Below are 20299 nucleotides of genomic sequence, written 5' to 3'. Positions count from 1 at the left end.
AGAAAACAATACAATTTAACGGTGAAATACTCCTCGAAAATAATTAAAAATCAAAGCGATGTTTCGTCATTTTAACTTTTTTGTAGTGCACGTGAGAAAGAAATGTTAACAAATTTGAGTAAAATAGTATTTTGCATATCAGATATACCGCAGACAGACATTATTAATCCTTTGTCAATGTTTCCATAAAAAAAAACAATTATTTAGTAAGAAACCTATCTTAATGATTAAGAATTTGCGGAGTGATCGAAGCGGAGAATTAACTTCAGGTCATCTAACTGATTATGAATACATTCTCATTGACTGAAACATTGTCAACACTAAACCTGACGCAGTGAGTGTGTATCGAATAGGGGCAGTAGGCGGACTTTAAAACACACACGAAAGTTGACATTCTTAATAATTTAACGTAATAATTGCCTATGATCTGCAATTTCATTGGCTGAAAATGTAGATTTTATTAAAGGTTATAATAAGATAACGATGAAGATGAAGTTAGATATTCATGATAAAGAATGTGCGCAGTAAGCAATGGTCATCTAACTGACTTCAAATTCAACGTTATTGGATGACACGCAAAATCCGACACAGGAAGTGTGTATCGGATTAATGGCAATAGGCGGACCCTAAACAAACGCAGAAGTTGTCTACAAAATGCTGTACAAAACATAACTTGGAAACTACTGAAAGACATAACGCAATGTGGAGTTATACTTCTTTTAAAATTAATAGTTTCCAAAGTCTACCACTTAAACTATTTCAGAGAAATCTAACGAACCTTTGGCATAGATAGAAGACAATGTGACAATTTACCATGCAAAGAACTGTACTTATTGTTGTTTGTGGTTGTTGCGGTTGTTGTTTTAGGAAACAGCATTTTGCATTCAGGTCTCTAGACAGATGCATCACGATTTAAGAAAATAACTTGATTGAAACAATCACATTTTATTTATTAGCAAAAGGATTTAAAGATTTGTTGTTCTTTTACAGTATATATCGCCTTCATAAAAGTTGATGGCATGCTACAGTAAACATCTGTCAAACCAATATCCGCAAACATAGTCTTAAATTTCAATAAACAATAAACCTGTCTACTTAATGAAAAAAAATGGCTCTATATGATCAAGTATTTGAAACGGAATATAAATCATATAATCTGTGAAAAGTTTGATTTACGGGTAAAAATAACAATAAATAGGTCATAGATTTGGGTCGAAATTGCCTTCAAACAAACTCTTTCATTTTGTGATGTATGATCATAAATGAACCATATATCAACACAATTTTGAAATAGAGTAAGTCGAGCGTTCCCCTTTCGAGAGATTCACTTCAAACATAAACATATAAATAGGCATCACGTGCATAATGTTTAGTAAAATATTTGACCAGAACCCTTTGTTGTTGTAGTTTCTTTGTATAAATTCTATACAGGATAGCTGCTTGTTTTAGTGTAAACTCGGCTCTCACTTCGAGTTTGATAACGACAGGAGGCACTTTAACATTGAGCATTGCTTGTATGTTAAATGTTCTGTTTGTATAAAACATATGCATGACAAGTACATTCATGGAAGACATATATAAGTACTTTGACAACGCAGAGAATTGTTTTTCAGCAAATACTTAAAGGGGCTGAGAGGATGGCGCTTCGAGTTGCGCACCCAATATGAAATCCTAAATATGCCCCTGAACGAAATATGGCGATTACCTGCATCGGATAACTTGCTTACCGGAGATTGCCGATTGGTAACAATAAAGAAGTATATCAATTAAACGGAATGTTATTAAATAATTGAACCATTCTGTTGAGTATGACAACGTACAATTTAACCGGTCAATTATCTTTCATAACATTGTAAAATCATACTGTTTGAAATGTAAAAGAGATCAACCCTGTTTTTACAATTTTGTATTTTTTGAATGTCTACACCAAAATAAAACATAGTATAGAACTTTTTTGAATGTCACTTTTAAATCGATAAATAACTGTTAATGTCTGATCATTCAGCTTTTTAATGTATTCGAAACCTAGCAATAATGCTTGTAAGTCCTCATATGCTCTTCGTATGGTATAGGGTATAAATATATCTGAATTAAGTATTGTGCGTCTTCTTTGCCTATCGATAACGTTCGTTAGTCCTCGACTGCTCTTCGTAAAGGACTGACCCGTTAAAAATGGATGATTCTTCCGTAATACATGTGATATCTTTGACTTATAAACCAGATTTTGTGTTGAAATCCAAATGAGTTTAGTCATTACTACTTGCGCACTTTATATGGATATAAAAATGTATAAAATTATGAGAGAAATTATCATTATTTACGTTGTGTGGTCAACAGATGGAATGCATAAGCAACCACGACTTTGACATTAAATAATGTTTCGTGACGTAATTGTGATTTTACTGAATATTTCTTCCCTCCTACAATTAATTATATAAACTGTTATTATGTGCAACACATTTTTTCGCCTATAATTTGCTTTTACAGAAAATAAGTTTATTTTCTTAGCACTCAATGCTTTCATCTTATTATTAGTTGACTAATGTTTACATCGATAATCGACATTTGTTCGTTCGATAACTAAATTGCTCTGAATTCGTCATTTTAAAGATTATGTTTATACATTTAGATTAACTGCAAAAATACCTGAAACATAATTTTAGTCATAAGTCTTCGATAAAGCCTAAATCAAAATAAACGTACATGACTTAAATGTTGTGTACTGCATGTGTGCATGTGTGTAAAGATAAATTACAAGATATTTATTTCTAAACTCGCATGTTTTCTACGAAAACTATCGAGGTATTGTGACAGCCAAGGTATCATCGACGGCCGTGTCGTGTCATCGTCGGCCTTGTTTGTGTCGGCGTCGTCCGTATTCAGTTGGCGTCGGTCGTATCGATCTAGGCATCGGCCGTGTCGCTGTCATCGTCGGCTGTATTAGCGAAGATGTTATACCCTATCAATCCCACATCTTCATCATCACCCTGCTGCTTCAACTACTCTTGTTGTTGCTTGATATATTACCCACACATTTCGGCTTCGCCTAACAGTGATATTTTGTGAATTTTAAAACCACCTGTGTCTGTAGGAGACCATTTTTTTCTTTCACAGTTCTTGTTGTTATTATATTACTTAACCACAAATGGATGCATGGCCTACACCATGCCAACACGTAAGAAAGGATCTGACGTCAACTGAGGACATTTAATTAGTCGTCTTCTTGTAAAGGCTGATGCAAAAAGGTACAGATAGAAAATATAAAACTTAATAAATGTTGTTGGGTTTAATTATTAAATACGTGGTCACAAATTTCCTAGTTAAAAAGGAGCCAAAATATCGCTATTTTCCTGCATTATTTTTTTTGTTTTGATCATAAAAGTCAATTGCGTTTAACTCGATAAAGCATTAAATTAAAAACAATTCGCCAATTTATAGTGTCTGCCTTTTAGGGCGACCTCTCACAAACCGTTGGAACAATCTTGCTTTGCTCACCGGTTAAGGGCGACTATATTTTGTGTGAAATGTATAATGTCCAACTGTTATGTACTGTAGTGTCTTCTGATGTTCTCATGTGTTTGATGACGATAAACATAAGGCTAAAATGCTACTTATAAGAAACTTCACAATTTTATGATATTGAATTATATAAGGATTTTACAGTATTACAGCTTTATTTGCAAAAATGTACATGCACATCATGTATATCAATTTCGTATATATCAATTTAATAGCATGTTTATCAATTCAGTCGATAAGTGCGGGGTTTTTTCGCTTAATTTTTCGGTATTGTGATATACATAAGTGCGCTTCCTTCTTTCGATATTGTGTGTTCATGTTTATTATTGAAACGCCAGTTGTTTCAAAATCAAAACATTAAACATTGGCCATGAATTTCTCCAAAGTAAAGACGTCATATTGTAACCATTAATTTTGAATAAAAACAATCGTGTGTTTGTAGGTGAAGATACATTAATGTGTTTCACAACCACACTACTCTCTTCCTAGTGTACAGTACTATATAAACCATTCGTCAAATCAAAGCGCTGATGACCGTCATATGATTTATTAGCTTTCATTGTTTTCCATTTACATTTCCTCATTGTTGCCTGCAAATAAGGTTTCTTACCACGTCGGTCAGACTGTTACAGGTCGTGTATAAAAACTCCACAACCCTACCAAGCTACAGTCTCGTTTGTTCTTCATCGCTGTACAACGTAAGTAGTCGATAGTTAATTAAAAAAATACAATTGTTATTCCGCTTAGCTACATTAACGATTTAATTAAATTGTATAAAAAATAACAAAACAGAATTTGTGCTTTACAATCAAATCTTTACACAGTTATAGCATTTAAAGACGTTTTAATATATGATCAATATAGAAATCTAAATGAGACTTGCGATCCCATTTATCATATGTTCCATTAGAGTCATGATGAGCCTTATGTCTGGGTAAGGCCACGGTTTACCCAATGGGCTTGGTGTTTTAAGTGTATAAAGTGTAATGTTATACCAAATAATCGCTTTTAAGCAATGAAAATTACATCCAATTATCTTGAGATCTGGCTACGGGGCTTGTCCCAATTAGTTCCATTTCTTATTAAATGAAATTGAATTGGTATCGTACTCGCTTAACTCGCTACACTTCAAACACATCATCAACACTGACTTCTATATTTTCAGCACCATGAAGGTTCTAGCAATTCTTGCTCTGTTTGGTGCTATCGTGGCCTGCCAAGCCTATCGTATAAAGGGATATAGAGGTGACTATGACGACGGTTATAAAGGTGATTATAAAGGTAGTTATGGAGTAGGATATAAAGGTGGTTATGGAGCAGGATATAAAGGTGGATATGGAGGTGGCTATGGAGGTGGCTATGACGGCTACGATGGAGGGTACGGAGGAGGGTATGGCGGCGGCTACCGTGGAGGCTACGGCGGCGGATATAACGGCTACGGTGGCTACGGTGGCGGGTTTGGCGGTTACGGCGGTGGCCATGGTGGTTTCGGTGGCGGCTATAGCGGATACCATGCAAAAAGTACGTTTCGATAGGAAGCAGTTATGGCTTATAAAATTATGATCAATTGAAATTAATGAAATTGATCGTGCGAATTTTAATTTAATAAATTTACGTGCAACTATTGGCCACAATACTTTAACAGTGGGACAATATGTTTCAATTTTAGTTAAATGGTCCTTTACAATTATTGTTTAGTTGATTTAGAAATTCCAAAGAGCAAAAAAAAAACATAAAATGTTAAACAAATAAATTGTTATTTAGTTTTTAGGTTCAGTAGTTCGCAAGCTTATGTAGAAGATTTAAAATAGATCTCTAATCTAAAAACTTTGCTTTTTTCCGGATATGTATTTATACAAATGAATAAGTCATTGTGTCATAAAAGTCAGTTATACCCAATCAACAGTGGCTTGAGGCCTTGTGTATTTTAAGAATGATATTTGCATTTTTGTACCCAGAAAATACATTTAATCAACCTCTTCCATTATTATATTAAATATAAGTCTTAAGATCACATCAAGATCCAAAAGACATTTTTGAATAGGTAGTCTTGGTCATTTATACAAAGTTATATTGTTTGCAGACTCGTCCAAAAATACACATGCTTTTTGGTCCAAAATCTAATAAAATCTTCTTTCATAAAATCTGGTCAAGTGCTTATTTCCCCACACCATGTCGCAAAGAATGTATGTTTTACTCCCTAAAAGATCCTCAAGACTAAATAAAACAAGAGTTTATGAAACGTTTTAATTTTGCCTTTCCTAACCCTCTTTTGCTCTTAAACAGAATCTAAATTTATTTATGTATGTATGTGTTTATCATACTTATCTTTCTTTTTTGTTTCAGAATACTAAACACCGGCACCTCAATTCTACTGAAATCAGTCATGTTTTTTGTTGCAATAAAATATACTAAATGACTACAATTTGTGTCACGTGATTCCTTATCAAAATAAAAATTAATACCAGTCACTATAGAAACAGAAAGTGAGTTGTCTCACTTTTTATAAACACATATAGAGTATGTATAAAATGAATATGTATATTAGAACTAAGCATGTTATATTCGATTTGCTTAAAAAATGATCATTTCACCATATATATGCAAGCTTGAGAGGCGAAGGTGTAGAACCATACCTTCCCATCAGTTTTCTTCCTATGTTATTAATGCTTGGAATTAACTGTCACAGAATAGTGATTATGCCAAAAAAAATCAAGATCTTATTCCATCGACATGAACTGAAAAGACAATAAGTTGTATTATACTATACTGCTGTAAAGAGACAGTGTTAGACAGTGTTACATGACCAAACAATCTGTATCACTTTACAAAAAAAAAAAAAAACAACTGCAAAGAGAAATATCTGCAGTTATCAAGAATGAGGGTTTTTTAAAACGTTTAAGTGTCCTTACTAAATAATTCCTTAAAGATTCTACAGGTATTCCACAAGTAGTATACTCTAAACGAGATTGGTCAACAAGTTCATAACAAATGTTATTTCTCAGCTTCGTGACGTCAGAATGTTATGACGATTTGAGAAAAAAAAGCATTTATGAATAATTCATTATAAACAGTTCAACGTAAAGCAATTGAGGTCATTGAAGTTCAAATTAGATTGCACCAGTCTTAAAAGAATGTAAATATCCTTCATTCCGCCCTTAACGTAGTCGGATGCTGTTTGGGGCAACTGTCATAATGATTTAAAGGATAGACTTGCATATCTTCAAACTAAGGCAGCCAGCATAATATACAGGGCAAGGAAGCTATGTTAGATTCGTAACCTTCTTTCCAAATTGGGTTGGAAGACTTCGTCGAGACGAAGGAAAAACAGATAAGATGAAACTCCACCTTGCTATAAGCTATCCATCTCATCTTAATTCCATCCAAAGCAAACTCATGATCGCTATCTTGCGTTATGCTAGTCACATTCCTCTTGTCAACGCAGGGACTCAGTTGCTCAGTTCTCTCTCTCTCTCTCTCTCTCTCTCTCTCTCTCTCTCTCTCACCCAATAACAAAGATAGTTTTGCTTGTTTACAAAATAATATGCGGGTCAACGAAGCTTTTTAATATTCAAAAACTTCTTTATGATTTTGGACTTGGATGCTGTTCTCTTGGCTTTGATCACATCACAAATGAATAGTTGACTCGCCTCTCTGTAAATGTGGGTCAGTTGAAACTGTTAAACATTTCTTTCCGGTGTAAAAACATAAAACATAATCCGGGATAATACATTTTCTGCTAACAATAGACAACCTTTTTCGTGGAATCGAATACCTTACACTCGAGCAGAATAAAACATTTTTTTCTTGCATACAATACATACTTGCCTCAACACCTGACGGCGGTTAACAACATGATGACTGGGAGAAATCAGATACAAGCTGCGCGTGCTGTTATATATGTTTTCTCTTATTAATCCTTTCGTTTCTATTTCCATTATTCTCTTCTTCAATTTTTAAAACCATGCAACTTTAAGTTAGTTTTACAATATTTATGTGAAAAATACAGACACAAGCTCAGCAGCCATACAGTTATAGAATAAAAAAAGTATTTTGTTTTAGTTGGGTTCGAACCCACGCCGGTAAAGTCAATAAAAAAATGGAAAAATGCCATCTAGTCTACACGGTCACCGGGACTTTAACAAAAGCGTTGGATATGTTGACCTGTTACTGATACATTGATAGCATCACGTGATTATGTCAATTAACCAATCACGCAATACCATAGCCGTAATAAACACTCCTTATGATTTGCCACACTTTATTTCGTAGTGCATTTTACAAACCATGACCATGTCACATTAATAGCTTAGTAAATGTACCTATATTAGCCATTAGCGAACCGCTGAATAACCAAATTAATAAAGTCAATTAATGAGTTAAATGGTTCACCTCAGACGCTCTCTAAATTAATAAATCAGAACACACACGCTGGTGGAGGCTTGGTCGTTAACACTCTTTCATTAAAGAAAACAAGTTTGTTTTTTTCTCAAATATTACTAATAAGTATGCTTTTCTTTCTTTCTTTTATTACGCTCAACCACATTATACATGTAAAAAGAGGTACACATTATATTATAATATAATATTATTTTAATATAAAAAACAACAGCTAATCAACCAGGTTTTTGGCGTCAGATGTTAAGCATACTACATTTGGATTTGGAAAGACATAAGATACACTTAAACATAACTAGTTATAGCCGACGAACTACTAATCTTTAAAAAAAACTATGTTATATTGCCAGGTGGGTTTCGCAATGTTTTAAATACGAAAGATATGCATTTGCTTGTGAGTATAAACTTTTCACAATCATTCTCACACATTATCCTTTGGAAAGATATTATATTGACATCATTTCTATGAATAGCTGGTAAATATTTCCTTCTTTCATTTGCAAAGTGGGTACATTTAAGAATGTAAGGAAATTCATCGCCGATAACTTGGAAACTACATGCCCTGTGCGCGCTGACGTCGGCCATGGACGAGATAACGGTCTAAAATTTCAAAACCGTGATAAATATTAAACTGATATTTTCACTGTTTGTTTCACTGTTTGAAAAAAGAGCAATATCGCTTGTATTTCACCGATTGAGTCCTATAAGCTACCGCCAAGCATAATAAAGAACAATATTCATGTGGGCCAAATTTACATTTCGCACTGCACTAACTCAGGCATACATGTACTTTCAATGCGACATTCATGGTAGTGCGGGCATCCGGGACACATATCAAGTCTTCTAATATTGGTGATAATATTTCTACCAAGTGAAGTGTTAATACTATTATTAGTATTTTATATAGGTGGTCACTCTTATTTGATAGTGACTGTAAAGTAAGAGTAGATATTTACACAAGGCAACATGAAATCTCTCACGCTGTGATCTCACTTCGAGTTTGATAACGGCAGGAAGCACTTTAACATTGAGCATTGCTTGTATGTTAAAGTGCTGTTTGTATAAAACTTATGCATGACAAGTACATTCATGGAAGAAATATGTAAGTACTTCGACAACGCAGAGAATTGTTTTTCAGCAAATACTTAAAGGGGCTGAGAGGATGGCGTTTCGAGTTGCGCACCCAATATGAAATCCTAAATATGCCCCTGAACGAAATATGGCGATTACCTGCATCGGATAACTTGCTTACCGGAGATTGCCGATTGGTAACAATAAAGAAGTATATCAATTAAACGGAATGTTATTAAATAATTGAACCATTCTGTTGAGTATGATAACGTACAATTTAACCGGTCAATTATCTTTCATAACATTGTAAAATCATACTGTTTGAAATGTAAAAGAGATCAACCCTGTTTTTACAATTTTGTATTTTTTGAATGTCTACACCAAAATAAAACATAGTATAAAACTGTTTTGAATGTCACTTTTAAATCGATAAATAACTGTTAATGTCGGTTCATTCAGCTTCTTAATGTATTCGAAACCTAGCAATAATGCTTGTAAGTCCTCATATGCTCATCGTATGGTATAGGGTATAAATATATCTGAATTAAGTATTGTGCGTCTTCTTTGCCTATCGATATTGTTCGTTAGTCCTCGACTGCTCTTCGTAAAGGGTTTAAATAGTTTTGGACTGACCCGTAAAAAATGGATGATTCTTCCGTAATACATGTGATATCTTTGACTTATAAACCAGATTTTGTGTTGAAATCCAAATGAGTTTAGTCATTACTACGTGCGCACTTTATAAGGATATAAAAATGTATAGAATCATGAGAGAAATTATCATTATTTACGTTGTGTGGTCAACAGATGGAATGCATAAGCAACCACGACTTTGACATTAAATAATGTTTCGTGACGTAATTGTGATTTTACTGAATTTTTCTTCCCTCCTACAATTAATTATATAAACTGTTATTATGTGCAACACATTTTTTCGCCTATAATTTGCTTTTACAAAAAATATGTTTATTTTCTTAGCACTCAATGCTTTCATCTTATTATTAGTTGACTAATGTTTACATCGATAATCGACATTTGTTCGTTCGATAACTAAATTGCTCTGAATTCGTCATTTAAAAGATTCTGTTTATACATTTATATTAACTGCAAAAATACCTGAAACATAATTTTATGCGTTAGTAAGTCATAAGTCTTCGATAAAGCCTAAATCAAAATAAACGTACATGACATAAATGTTGTGTACTGCATGTGTGCATGTGTGTAAAGATAAATTACAAGATATTTATTTCTAAACTCGCATGTTTTCTACGAAAACTATCGAGGTATTGTGACAGCCAAGGTATCATCGACGGCCATGTCGTGTCATCGTCGGCCTTGTTGGTGTCGGCGTCGTCCGTATTCAGTTGGCGTCGGTCGTATCGATCTAGGCATCGGCCGTGTCGCTGTCATCGTCGGCTGTATTAGCGAAGATGTTATTCCCTATCAATCCCACATCTTCATCATCACTCCGCTGCTTCAACTACTCATGTTTTCCTTGATATATTACCCACACATTTCGGCTTCGCCTAACAGTGATATTTTGTGAATTTTAAAATCACCTGTGTCTGTAGGAGACCATTTTTTCTTTCACAGTTCTTGTTGTTGTTGTTATATTACTTAACCACACATGGAGGCATGGCCTACACCATGCCAAAACGTAAGAAAGGATCTGACGTCAACTGAGGACATTTAATTCGTCGTCTTCGTGTAAAGGCTGATGCAAAAAGGTACAGATAGAAAATATAAAACTTAATAAATGTTGTTGGGTTTAATTATTAAGTGCGTGGTCACAAATTTCCTAGTTAAAAAGGAGCCAAAATATCGCTATTTTCCTGCATTATTTTTTTTGTTTTGATCATAAAAGTCAATTGCGTTTAACTCGATAAAGCATTAAATTAAAAACAATTCGCCAATTATAGTGTCTGCCTTTTAGGGCGACCTCTCACAAACCGTTGGAACAATCTTGCTTTGCCCACCGGTTAAGGGCGACTATATTTTGTGTGAACTGTATAATGTCCAACTGTTATGTCCTGTAGTGTCTTCTGATGTTCTCATGTGTTTGATGACGATAAACATAAGGCTAATATGCTACTTATAAGAAACTTCACAATTTTATGATATCAAATTATATAAGGACTTTACAGTATTACAGCTTTATTTGCAAAAATGTACATGCACATCATGTATATCAATATCGTATATATCAATTTAATAGCATGTTGATCAATTTATTCGATAAGTGCTTTTTTTTTCGCTTAATTTTTCGGTATTGTGATATACATTAGTGCGCTTCCTTCTTTCGATATTGTCTGTTCATGTATATTATTGAAACGCCAGTTGTTTCAAAATCAAAACATTAAACATTGGCCATGAATTTCTCCAAAGTAAAGACGTCATATTGTAACCATTAATTTTGAATAAAAACAATCGTGTGTTTGTAGGTGAAGATACATTAATGTGTTTCACAACCACACTACTCTCTTCCTAGTGTACAGTACTATATAAACCATTCGTCAAATCAAAGCGCTGATGACCGTCATATGATTTATTAGCTTTCATTGTTTTCCATTTACATTTCCTCATTGTTGCCTGCAAATAAGGTTTCTTACCACGTCGGTCAGACTGTTACAGGTCGTGTATAAAAACTCCACAACCTTACCAAGCTACAGTCTCGTTTGTTCTTCATCGCTGTACAACGTAAGTAGTCGATAGTTAATTAAAAAAATACAATTGTTATTCCGCTTAGCTACATTAACGATTTAATTAAATTGTATAAAAAATAACAACACAGAACTTGTGCTTTACAATCAAATCTTTACACAGTTATAGCATTTAAAGACGTTTTAATATATGATCAATATGGAACTCTCAATGAGACTTGCGATCCCATTTATCTTATGTTCCATTAGAGTCATGATGAGCCTTATGTCTGGGTAAGGCCACGGTTTACCCAATGGGCTTGGTGTTTTAAGTGTATAAAGTGTAATGTTATACCAAATAATCGCTTTTAAGCAATGAAAATTACATCCAATTATCTTGAGATCTGGCTACGGGGCTTGTCCCAATTAGTTCCATTTCTTATTAAATGAAATTGAATTGGTATCGTACTCGCTTAACTCGCTACACTTCAAACACATCATCAACACTGACTTCTATATTTTCAGCACCATGAAGGTTCTAGCAATTCTTGCTCTGTTTGGTGCTATCGTGGCCTGCCAAGCCTATCGTATAAAGGGATATAGAGGTGACTATGACGACGGTTATAAAGGTGATTATAAAGGTAGTTATGGAGTAGGATATAAAGGTGGTTATGGAGTAGGATATAAAGGTGGATATGGAGGTGGCTATGGAGGTGGCTATGACGGCTACGATGGAGGGTACGGAGGAGGGTATGGCGGCGGCTACCGTGGAGGCTACGGCGGCGGATATAACGGCTACGGTGGCTACGGTGGCGGGTTTGGCGGTTACGGCGGTGGCCATGGTGGTTTCGGTGGCGGCTATAGCGGATACCATGCAAAAAGTACGTTTCAATAGGAAGCAGTTATGGCTTATAAAATTATGATCAATTGAAGTTAATGAAATTGATCGTGCGAATTTTAATTTGATAAATTTAAGTGCAACTATTGGCCACAATACTTGGGACAGTGGGACAATATGTTTCAATTTTAGTTAAATGATCCTTTACAATTATTGTTTAGTTGATTTAGAAATTCCAAAGAGCAAAAAAAAACATAAAATGTTAAACAAATAAATTTTTATTTAGTTTTTAGGTTCAGTAGTTCGCAAGCTTATGTAAAAGATTTAAAATAGATCTCTAATCTAAAAACTTTGCTTTTTTCCGGATATGTATTTATACAAAATGAATATGTCATTGTGTCATAAAAGTCAGTTATACCCAATCAACAGTGGCTTGAGGCCTTGTGTATTTTAAGAATGATATTTGCATTTTTGTACCCAGAAAATACATTTAATCAACCTCTTCCACTATGATATTAAATATAAGTCTTAAGATCACATCAAGATCCAAAAGACATTTTTGAATAGGTAGTGTTGGTCATTTATACAAAGTTATATTGTTTGCAGACTCGTCCAAAAATACACATGCTTTTTGGTCAAAAATCTAATAAAATCTTCTTTTATAAAATCTGGTCAAGTGCTTATTTCCCCACAACATGTCGCAAAGAATGTATGTTTTACTCCCTAAAAAGTCCTCAAGACTAAATAAAACAAGAGTTTATGAAACGTTTTAATTTTGCCTTTCCTCTTTTGCTCTTAAACAGAATCTAAATTTATTCATGTATGTATGTGTTTATCATACTTATCTTTCTTTTTTCTTTCAGAATACTAAACACCGGCACCTCCATTCTACTGAAATCAGTCATGTTTTTTGTTGCAATAAAATATACTAAATAACTACAATTTGTGTCGCGTGATTCCTTATCAAAATAAAAATTAATACCAGTCACTATAGAAACAGAAAGTGAGTTGTCTCACTTGTTATAAACATATATAGAGTATGTATAAAATGAATTTGTATATTAGAACTAAGCATGTTATATTCAATTTGCTTAAAAATGATCATTTCACCATATATATGCAAGCTTGAGAGGCGAAGGTGTAGAAACACATCTTCCCATCAGTTTTCTTCCTATGTTATTATTGCTTGGAATTAACTGTCACAGAATAGTGATTATGCCAAAAAATAATCAGGATCTTATTCCATCGACATGAACTGAAAAGACAATAAGTTGTATTATACTAAACTTCGTGCTGTAAAGAGACAGTGTTGGACAGTGTTACATGACCAAACAATCTGTATCACTTTACAAAAAAAAAAAAAAATGCAAAGAGAAACATCTGCAGTTATCAAGAATGATGGGTTTTAAAAACGTTTTAAGTGTCCTTACTAAATAATTCCTAAAAGATTCTACAGGTATTCCACAAGTGGTATACTCTAAACGAGATTGGTCAACAAGTTCATAACAAATGTTATTTCTCAGCTTCGTGACGTCAGAATGTTATGACGTTTTGAAAAAAAAGCATTTATGAATAATTCATTATAAACAGTTCAACGTAAAGCAATTGAGGTCATTGAAGTTCAAATTAGATTGCACCAGTCTTAAAAGAATGTAAATATCCTTCATTCCGCCCTAAACGTAGTCGGATGCTGTTTGGGGCAACTGTCATAATGATTTGAAGGATAGACTTGCATATCTTCAAACTAAGGCAGACAGCATAATATACAGGGCAAGAAAGCTATGTTAGATTCATAACCTTCGTTCCAAATTGGGTTGGAAGACTTCGTCGAGACGAAGGAAACATAGATAAGATGAAACTCCACCTTGCTATAAGCTATCCATCTCATCTTAATTCCATCCAAAGCAAACTCATGATCGCTATCTTGCGTTATGCTAGTCACATTCCTCTTGTCAACGCAGGGACTCAGTTGCTCAGTTCTCTCTCTCTCTCTCTCTCTCTCTCTCTCTCTCTCTCCCTCTCTCTCCCTCTCTCTCTCTCTCTCTCTCTCTCACTCAACAACAAAGATAGTTTTGCTTGTTTACAAAATAGTATGCGGGTCAACGAAGCTATTTAATATTCAAAAACTTCTTTATGATTTTGGATTTGGATGCTGTTCTCTTGGCTTTGATCACATCACAAATGAATAGTTGACTCGCCTCTCTGTAAATGTGGGTCAGTTGAAACTGTTAAACATTTCTTTCCGGTGTAAAAGCATAAAACATAATCCGGGATAATACCTTTTCTGCTAACAATAGACAACCTTTTTCGTGGAATCGAATACCTTACACTCGAGCAGAATAAAGCATTTTTTCTTGCATACAATACATACTTGCATCAACACCTGACGGCGGTTAACAACATGATGACTGGGAGAAATCAGATACAAGCTGCGCGTGCTGTTATATATGTTTTCTCTTATTAATCCTTTCGTTTCACTTACCATTATTCTTTTATTCAGTTTTTAAAACCATGCAACTTTAAGTTAGTTTTACAATATTAAAGTGAAAAATACAGACACAAGCTCAGCAGCCATACAGTTATAGAATAAAAAAGTATTTTGGTTTTAGTTGGGTTCGAACTCACGCCGGTAAAGTCAATAAAAAAAATGGAAAAATGTCATCTAGTCTACACGGCCTCCGGGACTTTAACAAAAGCGTTGGATATGTTGACCTATTTTTGATACATTGATAGCATCACGTGATAATGTCAATTAACCAATCACGCAATACCACAGCCGTAATTAAATTTGGTATTTTTTTAAACACTCCTTATGATTTACCACACTTTATTTCGTAGTGCATTTTACAAACCATGACCGAGTCACATCAATAGCTCAGTAAATGTACCGATGTTAGCCAACGCGCACGCGCGAACCGCTGACTAACCAAATTAATAAAGCCAATTAATGAGTTAATCTCAGACGCTCTCTAAATTAATAAATCAGAACACACACGCTGGTGAAGGCTTAGTCGTTAACACTCTTTCATTAAAGAAAACAAGTGTTGTTGTTTTTTTTCTCAAATATCACTAATAAGTATGTTTTTCTTTCTTTCTTTTATTACGCTCAACCATATTATACATGTAAATAGAGGTACAAATTATATTATGATATAATATCATTTTAACATAAAAAACAACAGCTAATCAACCAAGTTTTTGGCTTCAGATGTTAAGCATAATACATTTGGATTTGGAATGACATAAGATACACTTGAACAACACTATAATAGCCGACGAACTACTCATCTTATATTGCCAGGTGGGTTTCGCAATGTTTTAAATACAAAAGATATGCATTTGCTTGTGAGTTTTAACTTTTCACAATCATTCTCACACATTATCCTTTGGAAAGATATTATATTGACATCATTTCTATGAATAGCTGGTAAATATTTCCTTCTTTCATTTGCAAAGTGGGTGCATTTAAGAATGTAAGGAAACTCATCGCCAATGTCATTTAAGTTACATAAAGTACATTTTCGGTCAATTCTTTGAATACCATGCCAGCGACCCGTCTCAACGGGCAAATAATTATTGCAAAGTCTGAGATTTATGAGCGGTTGGATAAACATTTCTGGAATTGAACCATAAAAATCTTCAAACTTTTGATCCGTTTTGTAACTTCTATAATTGTAACACTTTGGCGACTCATTTACAGTAATATTCCAAGATTGCTGATATTGATCATTAAGCGAATTTTCAAGAAGATTTAAGAGGTGTGCCTTTCTTTACTTTTCAAATATACTTCATACAATCAGTTTGTATTTTTTCAATTGTGCTAATGTCTCCAAATCCCCAGACCTCGCAACCATATAACAAAATTGGTGCAACTATATATAAAAACTAGGTATGTTTATCAAGGATTGTTAGGTACCGCCTTGGAACGGTCAGTAAAATGTAAATTTACTGGGGGTTAAACCAGTTTAAGTGAACAAACCTTACTCTTAACCCTCCAATCCTAAATAAAGATAAAACGCAAAAGGTAAATGCTGTGAAAGGACTGTAAAAATAACTGACCATTAAATGGACTGGATATCACTGAGGCGTGTCTAAAAACAGGGATGAGACTGATATTGAATACGGTTCAAGATCAAGACGCGGGTCCGTAGTCTAGTGGTTACACACTGCACTGTCAATCTAGGGGTCGAAGGTTCGATTCCCCGCCGTACCATTAAACAACTACTATTTGTCTTCCTAGAAGGACATTACATGGGGTCCCATGTTACAGTGCTTTACACTGGTGCCCGTTAAAGATCCAGGGTAGCCCTAACCAGGGTTACATTCTGTCTGTGCACTCAGCTCCAAAAACCTGAAAGGACTAACTATCTTATCGGAGCACTCGCCGAACGCCCCCCCCCCCCGAGTGCGAGTATAAATAAGCTTACACACCACAACGTCCATCATTGGTTGAGCGTTCGTTTCGGCGCGGAAGGTCGGGGGTTCAAACCGAATTACGTTAAATAGTGTACTGAGGAATGGTTCAACCGAGGTAAGTTGTATCCCGTGTATCGGTACACCGAGTACGTAAAATATCCAAGAAGTTTATTTACAGGGTTAGGATGATGCACGCGGATCTATTGTATCACACTCTGTTTCTTCAAGTCTTCATATGACGTTTAAAACAAACTTTTGTACTATTACACCAAAAGCGCGTGCGACATTGTATGACGCCATAGAGCGCAGTGCTTTTAAGTAACTTAATCTAGCCTTTTTTAACGATTATTTATGTCAATTTTAATTAGAAGTCTAGCAAACATATATAATTATTTGATTGTGCTTTATTGGAATGGCGTAATATATCTTTCATAAACCATACAACAAATGGAAAAAGAAGTTGCGCGTTGTTGCGCGTGACTCATTTTACATGAGGTATGTCATGAATACGACATATGCCATATCGACACAATATGCGAAAGGTGACATGAGGGGTTCGCCTAAGCCTGATCATTTTTGTTAATCCAACGTATTTTTGGTGTGTTTTTAAATTCATTGCCACCATCTATCATAAACATGCAAATGTGTAATAAACCAATTGAAATTAATTTCAGGAGTCTAGAAAAGAATTGATGTTCCGGCATTGTGGGAAGGTATTTAAAAGCAGATCGGGGGTAAACGAACACGAGCACATCCATGATGAAAAGGCGCCATACCATTGCTGTGGAAAGCCGTTCTGCAGCAAATCAAAAATGCAGAGACATTGGATTGCACTTTAAAGAGCATAATAATCTAGATGTAGTAAATTTGACGTTTATTCATGTGGTGCCATGCAATGCCATATATTTGCCATATTATTTTACAGGATCATATTTATGCATATAGTTTTTTGTTCACATTGTTATTTGATTCATCTTTACAACACCACTAGAAAAGTTTTGTGCCATGAACTGTTAATGTGCAACTATAAATTTACAAAATAGTGATAAATAGTCTGTGATGAATACAATCAAAATAAATACATATATAGTTTCTTTTTATTCACCTATTCGTCGGTTAACACAAACTGAATATATCAAAAAGCAATGCACTATTATACTTGTGGTGAAAAAGAAGACATCACACGTAAACTATTTGACGGTTTCGAATGTCTTACATACACGTGACAACACAGCGACAACGATAACTTCAATGAAATTGTCAAACTAACATATTATACGTTGATTCTAATTCTCAGTATTACAGTTCAGGCAATTTCAATTGTATTTTGATGGCGAAACCTTGTAGAGAGGGGAACGGAATGGTGATTTCAAAGGAGATAGAACTGGTGTCATTCCTTGGAGAATTACTTGTGTATGACATTTTGCCGGAGAAAACAATTTTGCTGGGTAAAAATGTTTTCCGCTTTTTGTTAAACGGTTTATATCATTTTGCATGCCTCGTTTAGTGGTATTTCTTCTAGTTCGTTTTTGTTTGGGTCTATGGAGCGAAAGTGTGGACTTCTTCTGTCGCATTCTGAAATAAAATGCAAAGCATTGTACGCCTATGCATCGTTTTACTAAACAAGAGCGAACGATAACCCTCGTATGTTGTTTCAAAGTCGAAAAATGAACGTAAATAAAACAATGTAGAAGTATAAATGTTGTTGTTGGACATGTGTATACTCTATCGTGCAATATGTGTACCAAAGTTTGGCTGAATATATAACCGGTTCTTAAGGAGTCGCAGTCAACGAACAGCCAGACTCTCAACCCACAAACAGACGAACTAATACAAATCATTTTAATAGATGGCATGGATTTACACGTGCTATACATTAAATTAGCAACACAAATGAGTATGCCAATCATAGACGGTGGAAGTATTCTTAATTAAGCATCGTTTTAATAAATTGACATATTGGATGGAGGTATAATATATTTATAAACTTTAAATACTAGGGCATGTTTTGTACTGTTTTCTTACTGTATGTATATTATACTATAATTAAAATACATAGTACATTTAATATCCGGCTTAAGTCCGGCTTCCCCCACAACGGAAGACCACACTCTCGCCCAACATCGTGCCGACGAGAGTGATAAATAAAAGTTACAACAACCTGCTCAACATCGCTGTAAAAATAAATAAGTTTTCATAAACTAGACTTAAAATACATTAAAAACAAGAAACACATATTTATTTAAACACAATAATCGTCTTTTGTTTAATGTTGGAGTTACCGCCGTGGAAAAGTCAATGGAAACCAACTAGATGAAAGCACTACGGTTTTGGTTGTTAAATTAGTCCTCAAATATTTTTTTCAGTCATCATCACCAGCTGTATCTAATAACCAACTTAGATCTATCTTAAGTTTAAGAGTAGACTCTGAGTTTTTTCATTGGACTGTAAAAATAACTGGCCGTTAGACTGACAGGAATCACTGAGGCATATCTAATGATAAGGATAATAATTTTATTGAACACTGCTCCTGTTTTATCTTTTTCTTTATACCAATGATACTCATTTAAATGGGGGCATATTTATAAGCCACATGGGAGTATCACGTGATCACTATAGTACATTGGCCGTACAAGATGGCGAATAATTCGACCGCATCAACACATAAACTTGGCGTTTACGGATGGTAAATATTAAGGTAAGATCTTTAGAATAGGCGCAGAGTACCCGCATTGTAACACAGTTTACTCGCGTGTGTTTTGTTTTTCAAAGGTTTGCTTAGTTTAAGCCTGAAAATCGATACAGATTTTATTTATGCGAGTACATTGTCCGTATCAGTCTGATTTCCGTGTGTTTTAGCGCAAAAAGATGGAATATAAAACAAAAGTCTACAAAACATTGATTAAATTTGCAAATGTTTACTTCGTTGTAAGTTTCAAGTGATAGTTCCGTGTTAAACAAAAGTTCTGGACAATTTTCAAAGCGAGTACATTGTCCGTACAAAATATTTATGAGTACATTGTCCGGACGATTTTTTAATTAACCTATAAGTGACATTTGCATTACTTTTTCTTCATTATGAAATGATTTCTTTAAAACAAAAAAGTTTGATAATCAGATTTAAATGTGTTCTTTATTATTTCACGATCTGATCACTATTCATTCACCACAATGGTACGTAAATGTTTCAAATGTACATGTCATCGTATACGTATGCCTGTTTAAAAATTAAAAAGGCTTTTATTGTCGGAATCAATTTCTTAAGATAAGCTTATATCAGAAATACCCGATTACATACCCCATGTAAGATGAGCCACGCGCAACAACGCGCCACTTCTTATTTCATTTATTGTATGGTTTATGAAATATATATTTTGCCATTTCAATAAAGCGCAATCAAATATATATGTTTGCAGAA

At 34.4% G+C, this 20299-nt stretch overlaps 2 protein-coding genes across 2 annotated transcripts in view; both read left to right on the top strand.

The window, feature by feature from the left end:
* The first annotated feature begins 4688 nt into the window (after positions 1-4688).
* LOC128210532 (keratin-associated protein 21-1-like) lies at positions 4689-5873 on the top strand. The gene is made up of 2 exons (XM_052914880.1): positions 4689-5040; positions 5866-5873. The coding sequence occupies exons 1-2, from the start codon at positions 4689-4691 to the stop codon at positions 5871-5873; spliced, it is 360 nt and encodes a 119-aa protein (XP_052770840.1).
* A 6283-nt stretch (positions 5874-12156) lies between these two features.
* LOC128210531 (shematrin-like protein 1) overlaps positions 12157-20299 on the top strand; it is a 15595-nt gene continuing 7452 nt past the window's right edge. The window contains exon 1 of the mRNA XM_052914879.1: positions 12157-12508. Coding sequence (XP_052770839.1) covers positions 12157-12508 — 352 coding nt within the window. The remainder of the gene's footprint in view (positions 12509-20299) is intronic.

This window comes from Mya arenaria, chromosome 12, assembly GCF_026914265.1.
Source record: "Mya arenaria isolate MELC-2E11 chromosome 12, ASM2691426v1".
Classification (NCBI taxonomy): domain Eukaryota; kingdom Metazoa; phylum Mollusca; class Bivalvia; order Myida; family Myidae; genus Mya; species Mya arenaria.
The sequence above is the reverse complement of the archived record's forward strand: the minus strand, read 5'-3'. Positions and strand labels throughout refer to the sequence as shown.